Source organism: Echiichthys vipera, assembly GCF_963691815.1.
Source record: "Echiichthys vipera genome assembly, chromosome: 7".
NCBI lineage: Eukaryota > Metazoa > Chordata > Actinopteri > Perciformes > Trachinidae > Echiichthys > Echiichthys vipera.
The window spans coordinates 11821733-11843198 of record NC_139832.1 but is presented as its reverse complement, the minus strand read 5'-3'; the positions used below and the strand labels follow the sequence as shown (position 1 = coordinate 11843198).

The following is a 21466-nucleotide window of genomic DNA, read 5'->3' as shown; positions in this document are numbered from 1 at the left end:
CAAGAACACATCACCAATATGCTGTGCGGGTACATTCAAGACATCAAGAACTGTATGCCACAACATGTATTTAAAATGCCTTCATGGTCAATAAGGATGTCATAACATTCATGTTTGTAACTAAACAAAATCACAGTATTTTTTTTTATTGCACACAAACACACTATCACACACACACACACACACACACACACACACACACACACACACACACACACACACACACACACACACACACAAACTACACTACAAATAACCATTTAGAGCAGTTTACAGTCAAAAGCAATGATGAGCAATGTATGCAAATGTAAATGCACACTTTTTTGTTTCTGTGAAAAAACCCAGTTGTGTTTGTGTGTTGAACTTGCATTTGTGCGTGGCCCAGTGGGTGACTGCCTTTCAAAATGTAAAGGTTTTATTTAAACCTGTTGTTATCAAGAGTGGTGCTAGAACATATGGGTGCGAGACATTTTTGGTCCACCTATGACATCTTTAAGCAGATGTGTCATCAGTTTGACCTGAATTTATACTTTCCCATGAGTCTTTAAGCTTTATGAATATCTGATCAACATCTGATGTGAAACATTATGTGTGGTATACAGTGGCACCCTCAGCTATGGTGATTTTTGTAAATGCTGCATGCATCACTCTGCATTGTTTTGTCAAAATCTGATCCGTGTCGTCCAAGGTGAGGGATGATCGAACCAGGGCAGAACTATAATACACCAATGAATACATCAGTGCAACAAAAAACAGATTCATCTCATGAAATAACACTTTTTTGAATGAGCTTCATAATTTCAAAGCAACATTATTGAGCTTGCTGCTCAATGCTGATTAAGAGAAGAGATTATTTTCATTGAAATTCTTTAACTGCAGGGCACTAAGGAGGCCTTCATCCTGTAAAAGCCTTTACACACTGGGGGTATGACGAAAACATAGCAATGTAAATATTTTGCATCAAAACTATCCATACCAGCAGCAATGCAGATTTGCAACAGTTGCAATACTTTAATAAATACTTTAATAAAAGATTTGTGAAGGCCGGTTCACACATTTTTTTGGGATGTTGGGGGAACAGTTTGACCTCCTGGGGATGTGAGTGTCCTGGAGAAAGAGGATCCACTACCAGAATCCATTTGACCCAGGATTGTCTGGCAAAGTTAAGTCGATGTATAGCCCTGAGCTACTGTAAGTTATTGGATTGACTTTACTTTTAGCAAAATGTTCCTCTGGTAAACATTTACTAAGTGTATAAGGCTTTTATTGTGAAATTTAAGAACGTAAGAGTGGAACTGGTATCTTCTGCCTTTGACAAGGTTGAGTAATAAAATCTTGGTTTGGACTGAAAATCTACCTCATTGCAGACGCTTTTTTTTTTCGTTAAGTAATATTTTCCTTCTGTGTGAAAGTTCAAGACAAAAAAGTTGGAAAAATATACTAATGCGCAAATTAATGGCACGGTGCGAAAGAGTCTTTAGGCCCAAAATAAATCATTTTAGGTTGCTTTGAAAAGAAAATATAACAAACAAATTAAAAGTGTGCAGACTTCATTAGTCTCATGAGCATTTTTGCTTGGATGTGCACACACTTGGTCCCACTATTGAATTTATTTAAGCCATTACATTCTGCTCACTGGGATAACTGGCCTAGAGCTACTTTTTATGCTGTTGTCGTTTCCCTCCTCTACGTCTGTGTTATGGCCACTTGAGGCAATCTGCCTGTGAGATGACATACGAGTCATGTGCAAAACATAAGTGTTGTTTTCTAATTCAGTCCTTGTGTTTGAAGTTGGACAGCATCTCTTAAAACCCTGGCGAAGGTGAATGGTAAACAGACCATATGTGATGGGGTCTAGACAGGCGTTGAACAGGCCAAAGATAAACAGCATATGAGTCAGCGAATGAGAGACTGTTTCCTCCATTTTTTCTGGGAATAACCAATACCACAAGCCTAGCAGGTAGTATGGGGTCCAGCAGACGATGAATGACGTGACAATGACGATGCTCATCTTGAGAGTCCTCATCCGAGCTTTCGGGATGTTGTTGTGGGAGCGGCGGAGATGAATGTCCTTTGACAGCACTGGAAGAGAAGAAACCATGTTGGTCATACACAACTTCTTTGGTCTCAAGGAGATATTGAATAAAGATAGATAGATAGATAGATAACTTTATATATCCCAGAGGGGAAATTAGGTCATCGTAGCAGCGGTACAGAGCAATCAGAAGTACTAAAAATAAGATAAAATATAAAATACAAAATATGAACAACAATAAAATAGAATAAAAAATAGAAGTACAGTATCGCAGATAAAACACTATACTAAAATGTGCAATGTGGATTAGCATGAGACTTACAGTTATTCCGGGCCATGCGGCTAGATATCTCAATAAGGATTCGTGTGTAACAGAAGATCATGATAACCAAAGGCAGGAGGAAGAGGCACCCAAAGGTGAACATGTTGTAGAGGGTCTCCTGCCAGTGCTGGACAAAACTGCCGTGGGTGGTGCACTGGGTAAAGTTCTCTGGGACTGTGATGGTCACAATGTGAAATATAAACATCTGCATGAAAAGACAAAGAGAGTTTTGCTGAGTGATAAGTCTAAATCAGTCACGTATATATTGTTAACATATATGGTTGCAACATATAATACTCATATAGATATTTTTAATATATGCAAATATAGAATATTCTTATGATATAGACATATATGTTATACATATATAACAATCCCAAAGCACATTAATATATGTAATTATATGTTAATACAAAAGGAAGACATGCAAGTAATGTATAGTAATTTAAATATCATCATAACATCATATAGATATCTTTAATACACTGTATGTACACATTTAACTATGGGTACTTCATAATATGTTATAAACCGATATCTTCATATATCCAGGGGATCTATGTATGTGATAATATTAAATGGCCTTATAGGTAACGATGGCACCGTCACTCTTGATACAGGGATGTATATGTCATATAATACATTTCTGTATGAGGAATCTTACAGCATGAAACCATAAGTGTGATCTGTATGGAAGCTTGTCAGACGATACCCCTTCGATCAGAAGATTCTGATTATTGATTGTTCAGCTGATTTGTTGGGACACTTAATAGAAGGATGCAGTGGAACAAGCAATACTGTAATATTAACGATATTGCAAGATTGTTGTACTGTATATTTGGCAAACGACCATCGGCAGGTCTCTACAGTTGTTTATTGATAAGATAAAATATTGTGTGTAGAAATGACTGAATCACAAGCACACCTTTCTCTCATATTTTCATATTTTTGGTTCAGTGCATCTTGGCTGATTCAGTAAAAATCCTAATATTTCTCTTATACAGGTGCCCAGTCGTGTTCATTAGGAGAATTCATTATGTTCATTAATTCCTCGTGTGTGCTCACATTAGAGATTAGCCTGATTCAGATGCTGATTATTAAGACCATAATATAAAGTCTGTGAAAGACAGGCTTGATTACTTTCACAACTTAGTGGTTTTAATTATTTATTGCTTATTGTGATTGCTGCCTCATGTCTAATCAGTCCTGTCTGTAATGAACACATTTGTATCTTTGTTGTTTCTCAGTCATTTCATGATGCTGTGAAATCATTATAGACCTGTAATCAGTATAATTAAAGTGGCAGTGTAGTCTGCGTAAACCATTCACATCTGTGAGCTCATGTTTAAGTTGCACTGGCCGATAACCATATTTGCTCTTGTGATGTCGGGCTTGTGGCAGTCATCAGTTGTTCTATTGACACATTAACATCTAGCTGTCATGTGCATGCGGGTGAGTGCAATATAAATGCAGTCCATTTACCATGATGCAATTCTGTCCATAGCATGGCAATCAAATTGTTTTACTGGCTAAAATGTGCAGAGCTTTTAAGTACATAAATAAGTATGTCTAGACTGATAAGGTGCTAACGTCAGTAAAAAAAAGTTCTACATTGAATATTTATCATTGGACAAACAGCCTTTAGCTGTGTATTTCTGAGAACATTTTTTTTAAAGACATCTGGGCTCCTGAACACAGTAGTCACTGTAGCTTATAGATACCACTCAAATACTCCTGTTACTGCTAAAGTAAGGGCCGATAATTACAATTATTGCAGACAAATGAAGGAGCCCCCAAAGGAAACCCTAGTCCTGGGTTACCTCCAAAGCACTTTTATTAATTTGATGCCTAATTGTGTTCTCATTAAAAAGAACAACACACAAACAGACATTGTTTGGCAAACAACATGACAGTGTCTTCAATACACAAGTTCCTGTGCTTCTCTGTTCAGGAAAATACAAAAGTGGGAGGAAAGAAAATTGAAACTGTGAGCACAAAAAACAGTCTACAAACTGAGACATTATGAGCAAAAGCACATGCTGTATTTACAAATTATTTTGCTTATGCATGTTCTTCAACTTGCATGTTTCAAATGTATAATGGTAATGGCAGGGTCCAAAAGTCAGATCAGATTTTCATTTTATTTTTTTTTATAGAGCTCTGATATCATTTTTAAAGTGACACTCAAACCTCAAGGCAACATGAATTGAATTTTGAGAGTAGCAGCCTCTGAGCTGCAAATTGAAAAAAAGCAGCAGTATTGCTCCTGGCTATTTCCTTTTATCAAGAATTTAGTGCAGTTAGTTTGAAGCCCTCGGATATCATAGTGAAGATGAATGCACTAAGTCACAAAAGCTTGGCCACTGTCAACAGCGTATGTGCCAAGCATGCATAAATCTGCTTTATGAGAAGATGGCCAATTAACACACACAGAAAAACAAGATACATTCTTAAACCAACCAAAGTAACAGTTTTCATTTGACATAACAATGTCAACCACACGTTACAAACTGCCACTGTGGAATGAGAAAGGGTTGCAGTAGTTCAGCAATGTACAGTGTCAAATTTTATTCTGGTGACTGAGTTGGTATATGCTCTCAATCCAGAATAGCAATATATAGATATATTGTAAGAACAAGTATGTCAAAATATGTATGTATCACTTGTGATTGGTCTAAAATGTCACCGAAAAAAAAAATCGGTGAAATATGTATTGCTGTCATTTCATTGACTAAATACACACTAGAAAGCCTTCATCTTTTGTTCAGAATCAGCTACTCATCAAAGGTAACCGCCGCAGCTTCTTTTCATTGGTCCCCACAGCGCCACAGCGCTTTACACAGTTGGACGCTCAGCTTCTACTGACTTCCGTGGGGAAGCGTAAAACAGGTTGTTCCACTGCAGCAAAACTAGAAGGTCATTGGATAAATGCTGGGCCCATCGGACACTCAGCATCTCTGGGGTCTATGGGACTGTCACTCTGCGGCTTCTTTCCCCAACGAGCAACGGCAGCTGCGGAGCTTCTCCCCTTGTCACGATCACTCACACTCACAGGCGGTCACACACGTTTAAGCAGCCTAGCTCTGCTGGCCATTGAGAGAACACTGGTCAAGTCCCTGGAAAAGACGCCTAGTTGGTACGACAAGGTCACAGATCATTTTCTAGAAAAGGAACGAAGGGTAAAATTTACATATAAATAAACAAACACACTTATGATGTAGGCCGAAAAAAATGAGCTTCCCCTCCTTGAAAGACCAGCAGTTGCCACTGGTATGTATATATATGCATACTACAGTATTTAACAACAGTGTAAGTAATAATTGTGCTGTAACCACATTAGTTTGATTTCCACAGTTGAGAGGTATGAATTATGAATGAGATAATAATTATTGGTGTCTGTCACTCTGAGGGAGAAGTTGAAGAGTCTAATGGCCACAGGCAGGATTGACCTCCTGTGGCGCTCTGTAGTGCATCTCGGAGGAATGAGTCTAGCACTGAATTTACTCCTGTGACCAGCACATCATGGAGTTAGTGGGAGACATTATGAAAGATGACACGTAACTTGGACAGTGAGCTTCACCCTTAAATGTCCCCTACAAAGTGTTTGCAGAATGAACACAATGTACTTTTTCAAACCTGTGATTATGACACATATGTCCCTGTCTATATGATTTTGAAAGCTGTTAACAACAATCATTTCCCCAACCCTCCTCATGTCCTTTCTATCACTCACTGTCAATCAGCACAAAATCATGGTGTTTGTCATTTTCGAACTCACTTAACCATGTTGAATCTGGAGAAGTGTGTATAAAGTGATATTCAAAACAAAATATCCATTTGATGGAAGCCAGATGAACCGTCTTGGGTTTAAATATTTAATTCAAGGCACAAATAAAAGCTTGCTTTACGTGCCTAACTCCTGGTACATACTGTAGGGTTGAACACAACAATATGATGTTTATGTTGCTGCAGTTTATATATGGTACTTCAGAGTGTATCTCAGCAGGGTTCAATGGGGGGAGTTAACTCTGCTTGCAGCCTTACAGTAATGGTCATTAATTGAGTGTTCACAGTCATTTCTCTATATGGGACAGTCCGTGAATCCATGAATACATACAGAATATGACTGGATAGAAACCAGTTGGCCCGTCATATATTCACACCTAAAATATGAAAAAATGAATTCTGAATACTTGGATTCAACATTAATGCGACAAATATTGCATAATATGCACTAAATATGTTCAATTTAAAGATATAACACAAGGACTGACAGCATTCGGATAATCATATGTACCTGACTCTCAAATATATTTAACACATGGATTGCAAGCTCAAATCACATCCAGGACTCCTGAAAAACATCCAACATGCCAAATAGATGTGAGTTACATTTCTCAATTGGCCCCTTCACACTGCGTGTTTGTTGTGGAGCTGTTATTACACCCCCCCCAAGGTAGCGGGGCAGAACAACACACAGGGATGCGCAATTTGACACACAGGGGGGTAAAAAAGTGACAGAGCATCGTCAGCCTAAGTTGTTAATGACGTACCCAAGCCCCCACCACTTCAACTTCCTAGTTGATCCAATACGGAAGTGCCAAAAACTGCAGTTCTCTGAGTGTCCACTATTGCATAATAAAGCAATTTCTCATTGACCCCCATGTTAATCAGGCCGTTTTCACAGCATAATTAAACCTATTTAAGGCCTGGTACAAAAACCTATTCTCGTCTGTATGTTTAGGTCATATATCCATGACAACGCTGAGGGGGGTGAATTTTTATGTACCAGGCTAGTTTTTATTTTATTGGAGGTTAAAGTTTATGAATAATTAGGGGCCCGGCCTCTTGAGTGACAGCTAGCCGCTGGCCTTCACTTCTTCTTGGAGGCTAGTTGTCAGGATTAGCCGCTAACTCGGTCATGTCGAACTGGACTGCGGTCATTCGTGTGGTGGTGTTACCATAAGTGACAAGCTGGTTTGCTCTTCAATCAACTGTACAAACAGATGGTTTAGGAACACCCTTTGTTAACGTTAGCTCTGTTACGCTATTTAAATAGCTGCACTTGCACAATGACTAGCAATACAGCCTACTATCGATGGAACATACACTAGATGCTCATCTGGAGCACCGGGAGGATTTGGGCCGTGAGGGTCGTGTTTTACAGTCTATGGGTATGGTACTGTGTTGACTATCAGTTTAAATCATACATCATAAATGCTGGCTGCCTGCAAATTCTGACGAAGGTGGTGGCTCCCAGAGGCGAGTACGATTGGATCAGGTTGAGAGAACAGACCTCGAAGGCGAGGCTACATCCATTTTTTATAACGCCTATGTGACGTACAGAACCATTGTGGGCAGTAGTCAACTATCTCTTCCTCTCTCTCTTTTCTCTCTCTCCCTCTCTCAAACACATACCCACGAGTGCTGCGTCACTGCAGTCCGTCTCTGTCCTTCTCTCTACTGACAGTTGTGCTGTACTTTAATGTGTGCAATTAGCCGTTTGTGGGTTGAGAGTGGTTGATTAAAAGCCCCAATGTTTCCAAACACTAACAAATACTGATACTATCATATTTGTTACATACAGTAGTCTCCCATTTATAAATTCATGCAAAAGGACAATTAGGGTCAATGTTTTGTCCTAAATAAATAAGACAAAAACAAGGAAATCACTTCAATTAGCCATAGGTATTAAATCCACATAAGACACTAAGAAATTGGACATAAAAACTGAGATGAACTCAGAGTTTTGTAGATCATCAGAAAAGTGTCAATATGATAACACTTGTCCATGAAGGTAGTGAATTTTATGACAGTAAAGTTAAGTAAGTTTCTCCATCTCTTCTAATCCTGCTGGAGTAGGCTAGGCAGTGAATCCGATATGTTTTTGATCTAAGTCCTCATAACTGTCATCAACCATCTGCAGCATGGATCCCTGAGGGTCTCCTGCTACTGTTCAGGTGAGAATCTCATGAGGAAACTGAATGTAAATGAGTCTCACAGCTGGAACGAGCCTTTAGGTCCAGACACACATTATACACATTATTCATGCTGAATTACCTGCATTATCCAGCATCTATTTCATTGTGTTGTATTTCATCCTAGGATTCGATGATAATGTCGCATTTACAGTAAGAGAGTGCATCATGAACTCTTCAATGATGTAACACATGTAAGAGTTGGACCATCTTTATCTTTGACCATCTCATGGTCCTCCTCAGCGGATTGAGGTAAAAGATAGATAAAGATAAGAATTGACTGAATAAAAGCATTAAAAAATAGATGGTTTTGTCAATTTGAAAAGAAAACAGTTTCCTTATGCAGTACAAGCACTGGTGACTCTTCTTGCACAGCTTCACAGTTTATTTCGAAGGTTAAAGGAGAATTCATAGTTGTATCAAGATATTTGTTGGGGTATGAAGTAGGGAAACCCAGTACTCAAAATTGCAAATTAATTATGCAAATTAATTACAAAACACTGTAGATTTGTATGTATAAAATAAGATAGAAATATCACTTCACTGACAAATTAAGCCTTTCTCTAAAGCCAAAATAGAAATCGAGGTCACAGATTATCTAGATGTTTAATGTCTCCGGCAATTAGATGACAAACTGAGAGGAAAAAAATAGGATTAACTGACGGCTGAAAAATTGACAGCACTTCAAGAAACGTTTTAGTGGGTGACATGTATATGTCAAGAGGGATGTGGAAAACTAAGAAAACAAGGTAATTAGCTCGCACGCTAGGGTCGAGCCTCTGCCATGTTTTTTATGTTAACAAGCAATAATTGCAGTTCAAGTATATATATAAATGAAGCTTTACTTAAAAAAATATGTGAAAACAGCTAAAACAAAGAAAGCTTAAAGGCTTTTTATCTTTACCCCTGCATATCTGTGTACACTGCTTCCTTGATCGAAGAATGCATCAAATAACTCAAAATCTTTTCACTACATTTAACATTGAAGTGTAAAGAACTGCCTCATTCAATTTTCCAGGAAATGATGTTATTCACATCCACAGTGTAGTAGTTTCAGCTTGCTTGTTTGACACCTCTCCATGACAGAATGTCTTGCACATAGTGTTCAAGGCTTGAGAGTCTCCAGGTGTCTGACACTGAAGATGCACTGTGTCACCAGTGTTCCCAATGACACTTACAGGGGCGAAGCTTGGATTAGCTTATACAAATAAATGTTCATACAAATTTCTTCTAAGTGCATCAAGCTTTACATTACTTATTTTGACAGTTTTATCATAAAATTAATAATTGTTTAGTCATGCGGCCAGACTATTATAAAATGTGTAAATAGCGACAATGACAGGTATGTGGTGAGATATTCAATATCCAAACTTAAGGCTTGTGCTCCAGCAGCCTCATTTTGAATGTTAAATGTCAGCTGTACAACCCTGAGATGAATTCCAGGTGTCTTGTGCATGAGATATGAATTTCTTTACCCCACCACCCTTTTTTAATCACAATCCTGAAATAATTGATAATTTCAATAGGTTGTGTTGCTGAGGGCTGGTTGCTACTGGTTACTTGCAAGAAGATGAGCTATGGACCTGAAAGACACTGCACAGACTATTTCTGTAAAACAAAATTGTACAACTCTCATGTGAACAAAAATGCTCCACATGCTCAGAACTTGCAGGGTGATGTAGTCACAGATTCTAGAGCTGTATTACCGGATGAAGCTCTCTGCTGCTGAGCCTGGAGCCTTCCCATTGGGTTTTATTCATACCAGTATATATATATATCTATATATATAGATATATAGATATAGATATATATATCTATATATATATAGATATCTATCTATATCTATATATGAGGAGCTCTTTTCCAAAACGCTATAAATCCATTTTAATAGTTTTCAGGAAAATTACATTTTTTACCTACACCCACACATTTGGTTAATATTCAATGTATCTTGTCAAAATGGTTTATGGCTCAGTCTGAACATGTTGAACGGACGGACCAAACAAAAAACTCTCCCGCTTCAGAGCGTCGCCATGTTGGATCGCATAGAACGCTCACTGAATTCTGATTGGTCGAGAGGACCTATCGCATTTAGGCTAAAAATAAGTTTGGCGCTGGTCGCGGTTTGGAAAGGAACTGCATCTTGTGGACCAAGGAAATATAGCGATTTGGCATGAAACATTGATTAGGCAGTGAATAGGTTCTGTATACAGCAAAGTGGCAAGACAAACTCATTTTTTAAAATTTGGCTTTAATCTCGTTTTGGAAAAGAGCTCTTCATATATATAGATATATATAGATATATATAAACCAGGCATAAATAGGTTACTAGCTGATAGCTGCAGGTGTTATGATAAAGAGGAGAATATAAGCTGAAAGGCGGAGAAATTTGTTTTTTATTTCTCATTGACAGGTCTAATGAGTGGTGGAGTCTGGCTCAATTTACAATATGCAAACTGATGCATTTCTATCCATTTATGGCTAATTGTGGTTGTGGAAACAAGGCTTGTGCACATGTGCCCAGCTCCACAATAATTGAGATTTATAAAACAAGACCAGGTGTTCGCATTGCTTTATACATCTGCGTATGTATGTCTGCCGTTGTGTGTACACCAAGTTTTAGTTGTCACTTCGGAGTTTGACGGCTAAATAACTGGCACTTGGGTTACATGGATAGGAACCGACAGTCTCAATATTATGTAGGTTATGTTTGGTTGTGTGAGTGTGTGTGTCATCATGTCCTGGAGACACCTACTGAAATGAAACCAGGGGCAGGTTTTCAGGATTTACTAGCTGTTTATATGTATTTCTGTCTGTCTGTGGCCAGATTTTTTTCACTGCAATAGCATCCCAACAGCTCAAGATAGATAACAGTCACAAAACTTAGGACAAAATGAAGGTCGAGTTTGAAACACACACAGACACAGACACAGACACAGACACAGACACACACACGCACACACACACACACACACACACACACACACACACACACACACACACACACACACACACACTTCACACCCCTTCAGATTCAGATCCAGATTCAGACAACTTTATTGATCCCAGAGAGCACAATTAAATTGCAGTTTGCCCCATCGACAGTCATGCAAACAACATCAACAACATCAACATCCTTCAACATCATCACAAAAAGCACAAGTCAACAAACAAACAGAGGTCGGTGAAGGACAGTAAGAGAAAAATGAATAGATAATAAATAATAATATAATAATGATAATAATAATAATAAAATCATCCTTTAAAATGACTACTGTCTTAGTTTAGCTGCCTGGTATCAGAATGAATGAACGATTTGGAGTAACTGTTGGTTTTCCTCAGAGGCAAATGAATAACGGCAGCCTGGAGGCATCAACGAGAACTGAAGAGACAACACGTGATCAGGTTTTCTGAGAATATTATTTGCCTTGTTTTTCACCTGATTTTTCCAGAGGGACCACAAGTCTCTTTGCTTGACTCCAATTATCTCGGAATAGACCTTAACCATGCTATTTAGGCTGTTCTTGTCCTTAATGGATAATCGATTAAACCAACAGATAAAAGAAAAGAGATAAAGACAAAAATGACTCAAAATCCTCTCACTGACATTGAATGAGTTCCATATCCTCATCCGATGGACTCTCTTTTGTCCGTGTTTGACAATAGATTCAGTGTTAGTATCAAACTTAAGATGACAATCAAACACTGTTCCAAGATATTAACCAGACACAACAATCTGGCCGTCTTCACCGTGTATGACACTTGCTTTATAAACAGTGCTGATTCGTCAGAAGTCAATAAACATTTACTTTTTTATATTCTGTAAATATATATTCAGGTCAAGACAATGAAAAAGGCAATAAAAGCTAAAGAAAACTCAGCAAATAAAAGTCTTTCTTAAGTTCTTGGTTTTTCAAGGTGCTTGTACACAGTGTCCAGTATACAAAGTTTTGCATCCTCCACTTCTTTATCTTGCTGGTAAACAAACTGCAAAGAATCAAGGTTCCCATGTATTAAAGAAGTAATGATTTAAAAAAAATTCTTTTCAAAGTATTTAAGTATGTCACATTGTAGGTATCTGACCAAGGTCAGCACACATCTGGAAGAGTCTGCTGAAGACTGAGCTGATCGAGGCAAAAATGCAAAGTACGCCCACAGATGGCATCTGGACCAACAGCTCTCCTTGTCTTAACCCTCTTAAATAAGGCTGTGACAAATTCATGACACATCACAATTTCATTTAGGGACTCTAGGGACTTTTTACATAAAGAGATGTTTTTAGAGAAATTAGACCTTTCAAAGAAACATTTAAAGGTGTCAAAATTATCCACTCCGTTAACACTAATGGATTTTTTTGGTCTCATTAGCATATCGTTTAATGGAGTACATTTTCTTAATTCATTGCAAGGTCTCCACTGCTAAACTGCACTTCAATTTTTCCCTTATACTTTGTTTGGCCTTCCTTATTTCATTCTGTATGGTTTGTTTGTTATTTGGATAAAGCAAAATCTTTCTAGCTTGGATTATCGAGTCCACACAGAATGACATGTATGATTATACAGTGTCACAGAGGTCATTGATATTCTCACCACATGCATCATGAAAACATTGCCAGTCAATACAATCAAAGCAGGCCTGAAGAGGCGTTGTCCTCTGATCAAGACTTCACTGATTTCTCCACACTGAGAAGCTGCCAGACTCGTGATGTGTACAGGGGCAAGAGGTACACACTGTTGTGGGATGATGATCCAAGGGCAGTAACAACGATGTATAAGCACTACTCACTGAGCCATAACACAGGTCTGTGGTAGAGCTGCTCTATGTGATGGTAGTCAAGTCTTAGTTTACAGTGGTTAAAATCACAGAGGATGAATTTCAGGGCATCGAGGCATATTGCTTCAAGTCAAGTGTGCGGTACATCTGCGATCAGTCCGCAGATGCATTAGCTTCACGAGGCAAGTAAAAGGGCCAGAGTGTATCAGGAGTACAAATCCTCTCCCAAACCACAACAGTGTTACAGTACCCCTTGTTGAAGTAGAACCCACATTGCAGTGAAGGCCAGTAGACAGGTGTCCTTCACTTCATGTTTGAAAGTGGCCAAAGACTCTAGCTCATCCACTTTTTCTGGATAGTGTACATTAGAAAGCAAGAATGTAGGGAGTGCAGCCATTGAGGCCCATATTCTTGTGTCTCTGACATACTCCCCCTCTTGTTTTCCGGTGTGCATAAATTTTTGTCTGTTTGCTCCAGTGGGATATTCACCGACACAACACCGTCAATTGTAGACCAGAGTGACAGGAGACGCTGACCAGACCAGAGACCAAAGTGACAGGAGACGCTCATGACTGAAGGTAACTCTACCGGGAAAAGCGCCATAATGTGCGCCTACTTCATGGTTAATCTCCTGACTAGTGTTAAAGTGAAATGTCAGCGTAAAATCATCTCAGAGTCTTTTTCGGCAAATACACTCATCAAATAAGCCATCAAGACAATTTTTTTCATATAACAACTATTAACGGAGAAATCCGGTAGAGCAGCAGAATGCGGCTAACACTGATTAGCTTGTGGCAGCACGGTAAAAGCATTAAAACAGCTTTTTTTAACCACTAATACTGCTCAAAATTACACCAAATCTCTGCACCAGCATGATAAGTATCCCTACACATTAACCAAAGCATCAATGGGCTCCTTCCTTTTGGATTGGATTTGGTAATTGACTCACTAACTACGTTGTTGGTGCTTTGGTGAATGTGTAAGGACTCTTACCATGCTACTGCAGAGGTTTGGTGTTATCATGAGCAGTATTTGTGGTTAAAAAATATGTTTTAATGTATTCACCGTGCTGCCCCGACCTAATCAGTGTTAGTCGCATTACATTACATTTATTACTGTTGGCAACTGTCCGGGATATACAGGTCCATCAAACATTTTTGCCCAGGGATCTGACACTTGGGACCCAAACACTGTTTTTGCTAAATATTATTTTTTGGCCTTTCATCTCAGTACAGCTGACGATTGACAAGACATGGGGGAGAGAGGGAGGGGATGACACGCAGCAATGAGCCGCAGGTCAGAGTCGAACCCTGGCCGCTGCGGTGAGGCCTTTTGGCTTCTGTATATGGAGCAGCTGTTCCACCACTGAGCCACGGGGAACTCACCTGCAGGAAGCATTCATATGTTATCTCAAAAACCTTTTTGCTGTCTTGTTTATCCTTTGAAAGATCAAAAAAGAAGAAAGCGTTTCACACTGTCTTGAGTTTGCACTTTGAAGAGGCTTTGCAGAAGCCTCTCAGTACCTCCATGCTGTGAGAGACTGCAGGTGCAGGAAGAGCATTATCATGAAATTGTGGAAATTATTGGAATACTTCAATACCAATCACAGCGTGAGGATGAAAACTGATGTCTTTTTTGCAATACAAATCAGTCGCATAGCTAGTCAAACATTGATTAAACTGATCATTACCGAGCATTATTTGGAAAAAGACATTACAGAAACATGTAGATGTAGAGGACACTTGTTTTACCCCATTCATATTTCCAGACACCTTCTCTACTGCCTCCACTGAGAAAAGGCTTTGAATGCACAGCAGCAGGAGACACTAAGACTTGGCTGTGTATTCCTTCATGAATCTTTCAAATAAAAAGGAAACCTCCGTTTGTGCCAGTTGTCTTTCCTGTCACCTCTCCCAGGCTACTTCTGGTCTTATGGAGTGTTCAGACTGCAGGCATTTCATCTTCAGGCATGTACCTCATATGCAGAGACCAGTCGAAAAAGGAGTTTTCTTGGAGAAAAGTAAGGGAAAAAGTTGGACTACCTGATATGCTCTGAAAATGATGTGTCTGATACTGTGTTGATGGAGCAGCTACTATGTAAACAATGCTCTGATCGATCAGAACTACATTCAGAAAACAAACATTTTACTAGGTGCTTGCCTGTCGTCTTGTGGACATACTTGACAAAATATGAATTTAGACTTATTATATCCGTTTATCCATTTACTGCAATTAAATCAGGACAAAATTAGTTTATATTGGGTTCATATCGCTGTAGTAGTGACAGTCAGCATGGTTCCAATCGAACTATCCAGAAAAAAAAGGAAAACTTGCTGTCCTTGCTTTCTTGCGGATCGACAAAGTGTGAATTCAGACTTTTTACAAATCATCGTCATGATGTAGTTATTTAAGTTCCTTTTTTTTATAAGTTTATTGCAATTTAATCACAGTAAAATCTTCACCTCAGCACTGGCCTTGCAGTCATCCAGACGTTATGTTACTTCCTGACAAGTCAGTGAAATTCCTTTTCTTTTTTAATGCAAACACATGGGTGTGTGGTTTTCTGACGTATCTGGAACTTCAGCCACAGGTACAAAGCAGCAATAGTGGTTAATGGTATGATTGCTGAATTAAAGAAACATTTTACACATTACACTCTCTATAGCTAAATCCAGACTGTCTGGTGGAAAAGATATTTAAAAGATCAGACATCACCACATCATATTTAGGGTAGCCGTAGCTTCATGAAATTTGCCACATTACTTGAAAATAATGACAACACTAATCTGATTGATGCAGTTAAAATATGTTATTCTACACCACAAAGCTGTGGAAAAGGTATGAAAGGATGCCTAAAATATATAATTAGTCTTACTTAACAATTCAAGGAAAAATGTTGTAAATCTGTTGATTTGTCCATTTGTTCTAAATTATTGTTGCACAGAAAAGGAAAGATGTTTCAGACCATTCATTAAAAAAAAGAAAAAACGCCCCTGAGCCTTACATTTGCATTTCTGAAAAAGGGTGCAGGGATGCATTGAATAAGAATTAGAATAACAACATAGTCATACATAAGTTCCTATTTTTCTGCTGATTTTATCCTTATTTTCTATTTATCAATGTATGTCCATTGATCTGACTCAAACAGATCAATAGATAACTGTGATCCCAGTCCAATCACAGTTGGTCTTTCCTTTTGACCCATCATGTCAATAGTTTGTGAGTCATCTCTCCATTTCTTATTATATAAAAAGGCTCTGAATAGTGTGGGACGTCTTCATACATCTGTGGGTAAAAGCAACTCCCTGGGCCAAACAAAGAACCCTTAAGGAGCATTTGTATGACTCACTGAATCATTATATTGCTCAGTGTAGACCACCATGTCACCAGTGATATGACAGGTGTATTCTTCATTGATAGCATGTTATAAATAGTAATGCCACAGACTATTAAGCTTTTATTCATATGTTTCCTCTGTTTCATTTACACCAGAATGAGGTCAATACCGTGCATTGCTTCTAAATGGTCTGTTGCCATAAGTTTAGACATACATCCACTGATTCAGCCCAGTTCAATCCCGCCCCTAAGAAATGTTGGACTAGATGCAAACAGAGAAAACCCCTCACAGTACAGTATTTATTAAATTGTTAAAGTAATGTACCCCATGTAAATGCTAGCTCTCTATATAATCTTATCGTTATAATCTATAATTAGTTTTTTTGTTGAGCGTTAAAGATATTAAAAGATATTTCATCTAGTTAATTGTCTTTTAAGTTACTATCTATCAAAGAGTGAGTTAAAACAATGGCGACTGATCATATGACCCCCTAATGAAAACACTTTGTGCCTCTTTGCCGAGTACTCCAATCTATGTGTCGGTGGAGACATTTCCCTCTCTAAATGTAAATGCACCGCCATGTTAGTGACACTGCTGACAGCCGTTGGTCTGTGTATTTTATAGTGGATTATGTATAATAAATTAAATTAAACACTCAGAATTTGAACACCACTACAAAAGGCATAGACACTATTTAGTGCACTACTTCTGTGATAAGAAACGATTTTGAACATAATAATGAGTTTCAGAAAAGAAGTCATGAACATGACAAGATGGATGGCTGTGAAAGAACAGGCTCGCCTGCAATCACATCTTACTGCTACAAACAAGGTATCTCAATTATTATAACTTTATAACTTTAAATGAAAAGGTTGATACCATTCTCATACGTAAGCTTAGCATAAGGGTGAAACAGCTCTGTGTTTGTTTGTTTTTTATTAAACTAAGACATTTTTCTGAGTTGCCCTTTCACACACGCAGCACAAAACAGGGAACTGTCCATGTGTGCACAAGATTGCTGGATTTAAACTTTATCAATACAGTAACTATAATAATTTTGATTATAATTATTAAATATAGTTAGGCTTGTTGCTGCAAATCATGAATAAGTCATATAGTGTGGTCTAGACCTGCTCTATCTGTGAAGTGTCTTGAGATAACCTTTGTAATGATTTGGCACTATAAATAAAATTGAATTGAATTGAATTGAATTGAATTGAATTGCATTGAATTGAAATAGATGCATTCTCACTTACTGTAAATGCTCCGTTTGGTTTCAGGCAAGAGGTGGCGCCTGGATAGAGCGTGCAAGAGGCAGGATGTGACACAGTTTACATCTTGATCACATGGCTGTTTCATAATTTGGTCATAAACATCAATGTCACTTGCTGTTCCTTGAATTTTTCTGACAATATCGACTTCGAACCCTTGCTGACAGGAGTTCTTGAAGTGTCTTCTCCACTGTTGGATGTTTGTTATTTTACGTTTTTGTGCGGGCTGCATGATAGAACTTTAATTGACCGGCCCACTCGCTCGCTGTGAATTCTCAGGACAATGACCTCCTCTATTTACACATGGGCTCAAACGGACATTAAACAGACTCTGTACTTGGGAACCGCCAGCGTAAACTTGCTGCTTGGTGTCGGATCCAACAGATTTGGACATTTGCATTCCCAAAGTACAGCTCCTCCAGGTAATATCTATAGAAGTTTAAGGTTGCAGTGCATGTCTGGAAGAGGCTTTATTAACTGCCCCCTATTTAGCTTCATATTACACGGACAAAGAAAGGAAAAAACGGTTATTCCTCAAAATGCTGAACAGTTTCTCAAAAAATGTTTTGCCAAAATTTCAAACAACTTTTCCCAATTATTTGACAAAATATGTCATTTGTAAGCACCCTCCAGACAACAAAATATTATTTTTCTGATCTGACACCCATATTAACAAGAGTAGATAATGTGCCTTCCAACATTATTACAAATCACCGTTGAAAAGTAAATCGGCTTAATGATATGACTTGATAGCATTCCTGATATGTGAAACATTCTGCAACCCTGTCAGGTCAGCTATCCCTGGACATCAAGCTACACCCTAGTAAATTCCAATTATATTTAAGTGAACCCGCTGGTTGCTGCCTCATTCATGTTCAGCAGTTAAAACCAATTCCAAGGACTGCTTTTGAAAGTTGTTTGGCAATCAGTGACCAGGGCCATGAACCTGTATGTGCTGGGGCAAATTTCCATATAAGTGTTAAGTATTGTGAAGCTTCCCACTGCTTTTTACAAAGTGTAATTACATGTTTTTATTTTGTCCTCCGCAAACTGAATTGCAAGTAGCACTGCAGACAGTGAGTGTTCCATGTTACATAAGGTTTTCTTTTGTTTTTTTACCTGAATGTTGTTTTCACCTCGTTTTTCAGCAAAACTAAACAAGATATAGATTCACTGGTGAAAAGCACTGGCAGTGTTTGTATACTCATTTTGAAGGTTGGTTACTGCTGTAAATAAAAAGCCAATAGGCTGTAGGGGTGACAGAGGTGTACACCCTGCAGCAGCCATACGTCAATAAGCCTCATGGGTGGAGTAGTGTGTAGAGAGGGGAGTATTTGATGAGTGTCAAAGCAAGTGAAAATGTTTTCTCCTACCTGAGGGAGTGAGAGAATTACACTCATCGTCCAAGCCACAGTCAACATGATTTTGCTTTTTCTTTTGGCCTCGCTGATGCCCAGAGGATTGAGAATGGCAGACTGTCTATCCAAGCTTATGACCACAGTTACAAAAGCGCAGGAGTACATCGCCACCAGTTTCATGAACATCAGCAACCTGCAGGCGACATCTCCCGCCTGCCACTGCACCGTGATGTTCCACACCGCGTCCACGGGCATCACTATGAAAGTCACCAGCAGGTCCGCCACCGTCAGGTTCATTATGAGGATCCTGACATGCGATTTGCGCTTGCCACCGTTACTGGCAGCCCAAAGCACAATCAAGTTACACACAGCTGACACGGCGCACAGAGTGAAGGTGATGATGACTCTGACTTTGGCTGCAGTGGAGAAAGTGGGCAGCTGGAGCGCGTCTCCATCTGCGCTCTTATTGCATGTCGAGGTAAGTCCCTGGCAGCTGCCATTCACGGTTTCATCCGTCAGCTGGTGGAACATAATGAGCAGCCAACCGGAGTCTCGGGAGTCGGAGGCACTAATAAAAGGCAATAATCCGGCTCCTCTTAGACGGTGTATTTATTCTCCATCTGCAGCTCCAAGTACATTTCAACTGTGACAACTGAGGAGAAAAAAAAATGCCAATTATTTTTTTTTTTCTGATAAATGCCGCAAGGTGCCGGTGCAGTTCCTTGGTGACACCTGTAGCATGGCTGTGAATCCTTAAAAATGTTCTGTAGGAATTCCCGATACATAACCTACACCTTTAATTAACGCACAATAAATCACTATCAGACATGGCTCGTTAATTGGCTTCTTTGATATTCGGAAGTATGCAAACAGTGATAGTCCTGGCACTAACCGTGAATAAAGAATAGGAAATAAAAGGAGGAATCAGAAAAGACATTACTAAACAGCACAGGTAAAGAAGAAAAGGCACCAGCTCTATTTGCTGAACTTCTAACCCTTCTCCTCTTTTTTATTTTTCTCACGGTTCCACAGTCATCGCTTCCTCTAATTGAAAAGCCATTACCTCGGGCACTGTCCGTAGAGAAGGGAAGACATCTGAATTAAACCAATCTTAGAAGCAGATAAAGACAGCTTACCTGCAGTTAGGATGGTCCAGTGAGTCTTGAGGGGAATCTCACTCAGCTTGTTTCTACTGCAGTCACTGCAGCTGTTGCTTCAACCCGCTTCATTCCTCCGCTCTGACGCGCAATATGACAAGCGACATTATCAGCTGGGTTGGTGTGATCTGTCAATGAACCACTGGCAGTTGCGGATTAAGGTGGTCATGGGCCCCTAGGCTATTGTTTGTTTGCCCCCCCCCCCCCCCCCCCCAACACCACACATTATTAATCATGCTTATCAGAAAAACACAATTGAACAGAAGAAGAGTCTGCAACCTCAAAAAAAATCCTGTTTAGGTTCATAATGCACAGGCAAACATATGAGTGGTGTTAATCTTTCATCTGAAATTTTATATTGGGTGGCAAAGTGGTGGAAAGAGGTCTTGGCAGGTGGTATGGGAGGACGGTGTGCAGGAATCCCCAAATTGAAATGAGTGACATGAGTGACATGTACTGAGTGACATGATATGAGATGTTACTGTACTGTAATTTATATAGAAAGAGAATAGGGGGACCACATGGTATGGACCTAGAACCCGCTTCCTCCATGTTATCTTCTTTTGCCTGGTGGTCACGCCCTGCCTCTGTCCCACTTTCTGAATCCGCAGCCTCCTCTTCATCCCTCACGTCCTCTCCTTCTTCATTTATTTGTCCATCACCTTCTGTGGCCTTCCCCTGCTCTGACCCTCCTGGTCTCTCCAGCTGACTACCTTCTCATTCATTTCCCTCCTTCTCTTCCTGCTGCGCACTTTTATTATTTAAAAAAAACTGTCAATATCCCCACTTTTTGCTTTCCTTTTCATTGTTCTGCTTTCTCTAGCTACTCCTGCCTGCAATCTTCAAGATGTGAAAAGCTCTAGTTATCCCTATATTACGTTACACTGTAGGGCCATGTAGTAATAAGTAACAAATATAAAATCAGAAAAAATGATTTACAGTTAAGCTTAGACTAACAAGCCTGGCCTACAATACAGGTAGATTTGGGGTTGTGATGAGAAACATGGTGTGGAAGATATTTTTCAATTTTATTGCAGTGCTCCCAAAAAAGAAGTTAAATCTGAGGCTGGGTTTTTATTTCCGAAATAAGTCTTGCTTTTCTTTGGATGCCTAAAGGAGACTTGTTGCTTTTTATGTCTGAGATTGACTATGTTGATGTTTTATATATGCATGCATCTTCTCAACACATCCACTCCCTATACTGTATACCATTGAGCATTGAGGTTCATTACAAA

The 21466-nt window shown here is 39.1% G+C and overlaps 1 protein-coding gene across 1 annotated transcript; it reads right to left on the bottom strand.

The window, feature by feature from the left end:
- Nucleotides 1-1621: 1621 nt before the first annotated feature.
- Nucleotides 1622-19605, bottom strand: gnrhr4 (gonadotropin releasing hormone receptor 4; the record flags this gene model as incomplete). Its single annotated transcript, XM_083916420.1, has 3 exons — nt 1622-2082; nt 2358-2562; nt 19090-19605. The coding sequence occupies 3 exons, from the start codon at nt 19603-19605 to the stop codon at nt 1622-1624; spliced, it is 1182 nt and encodes a 393-aa protein (XP_083772546.1).
- Between the last annotated feature and the right edge of the window lie 1861 nt (nt 19606-21466).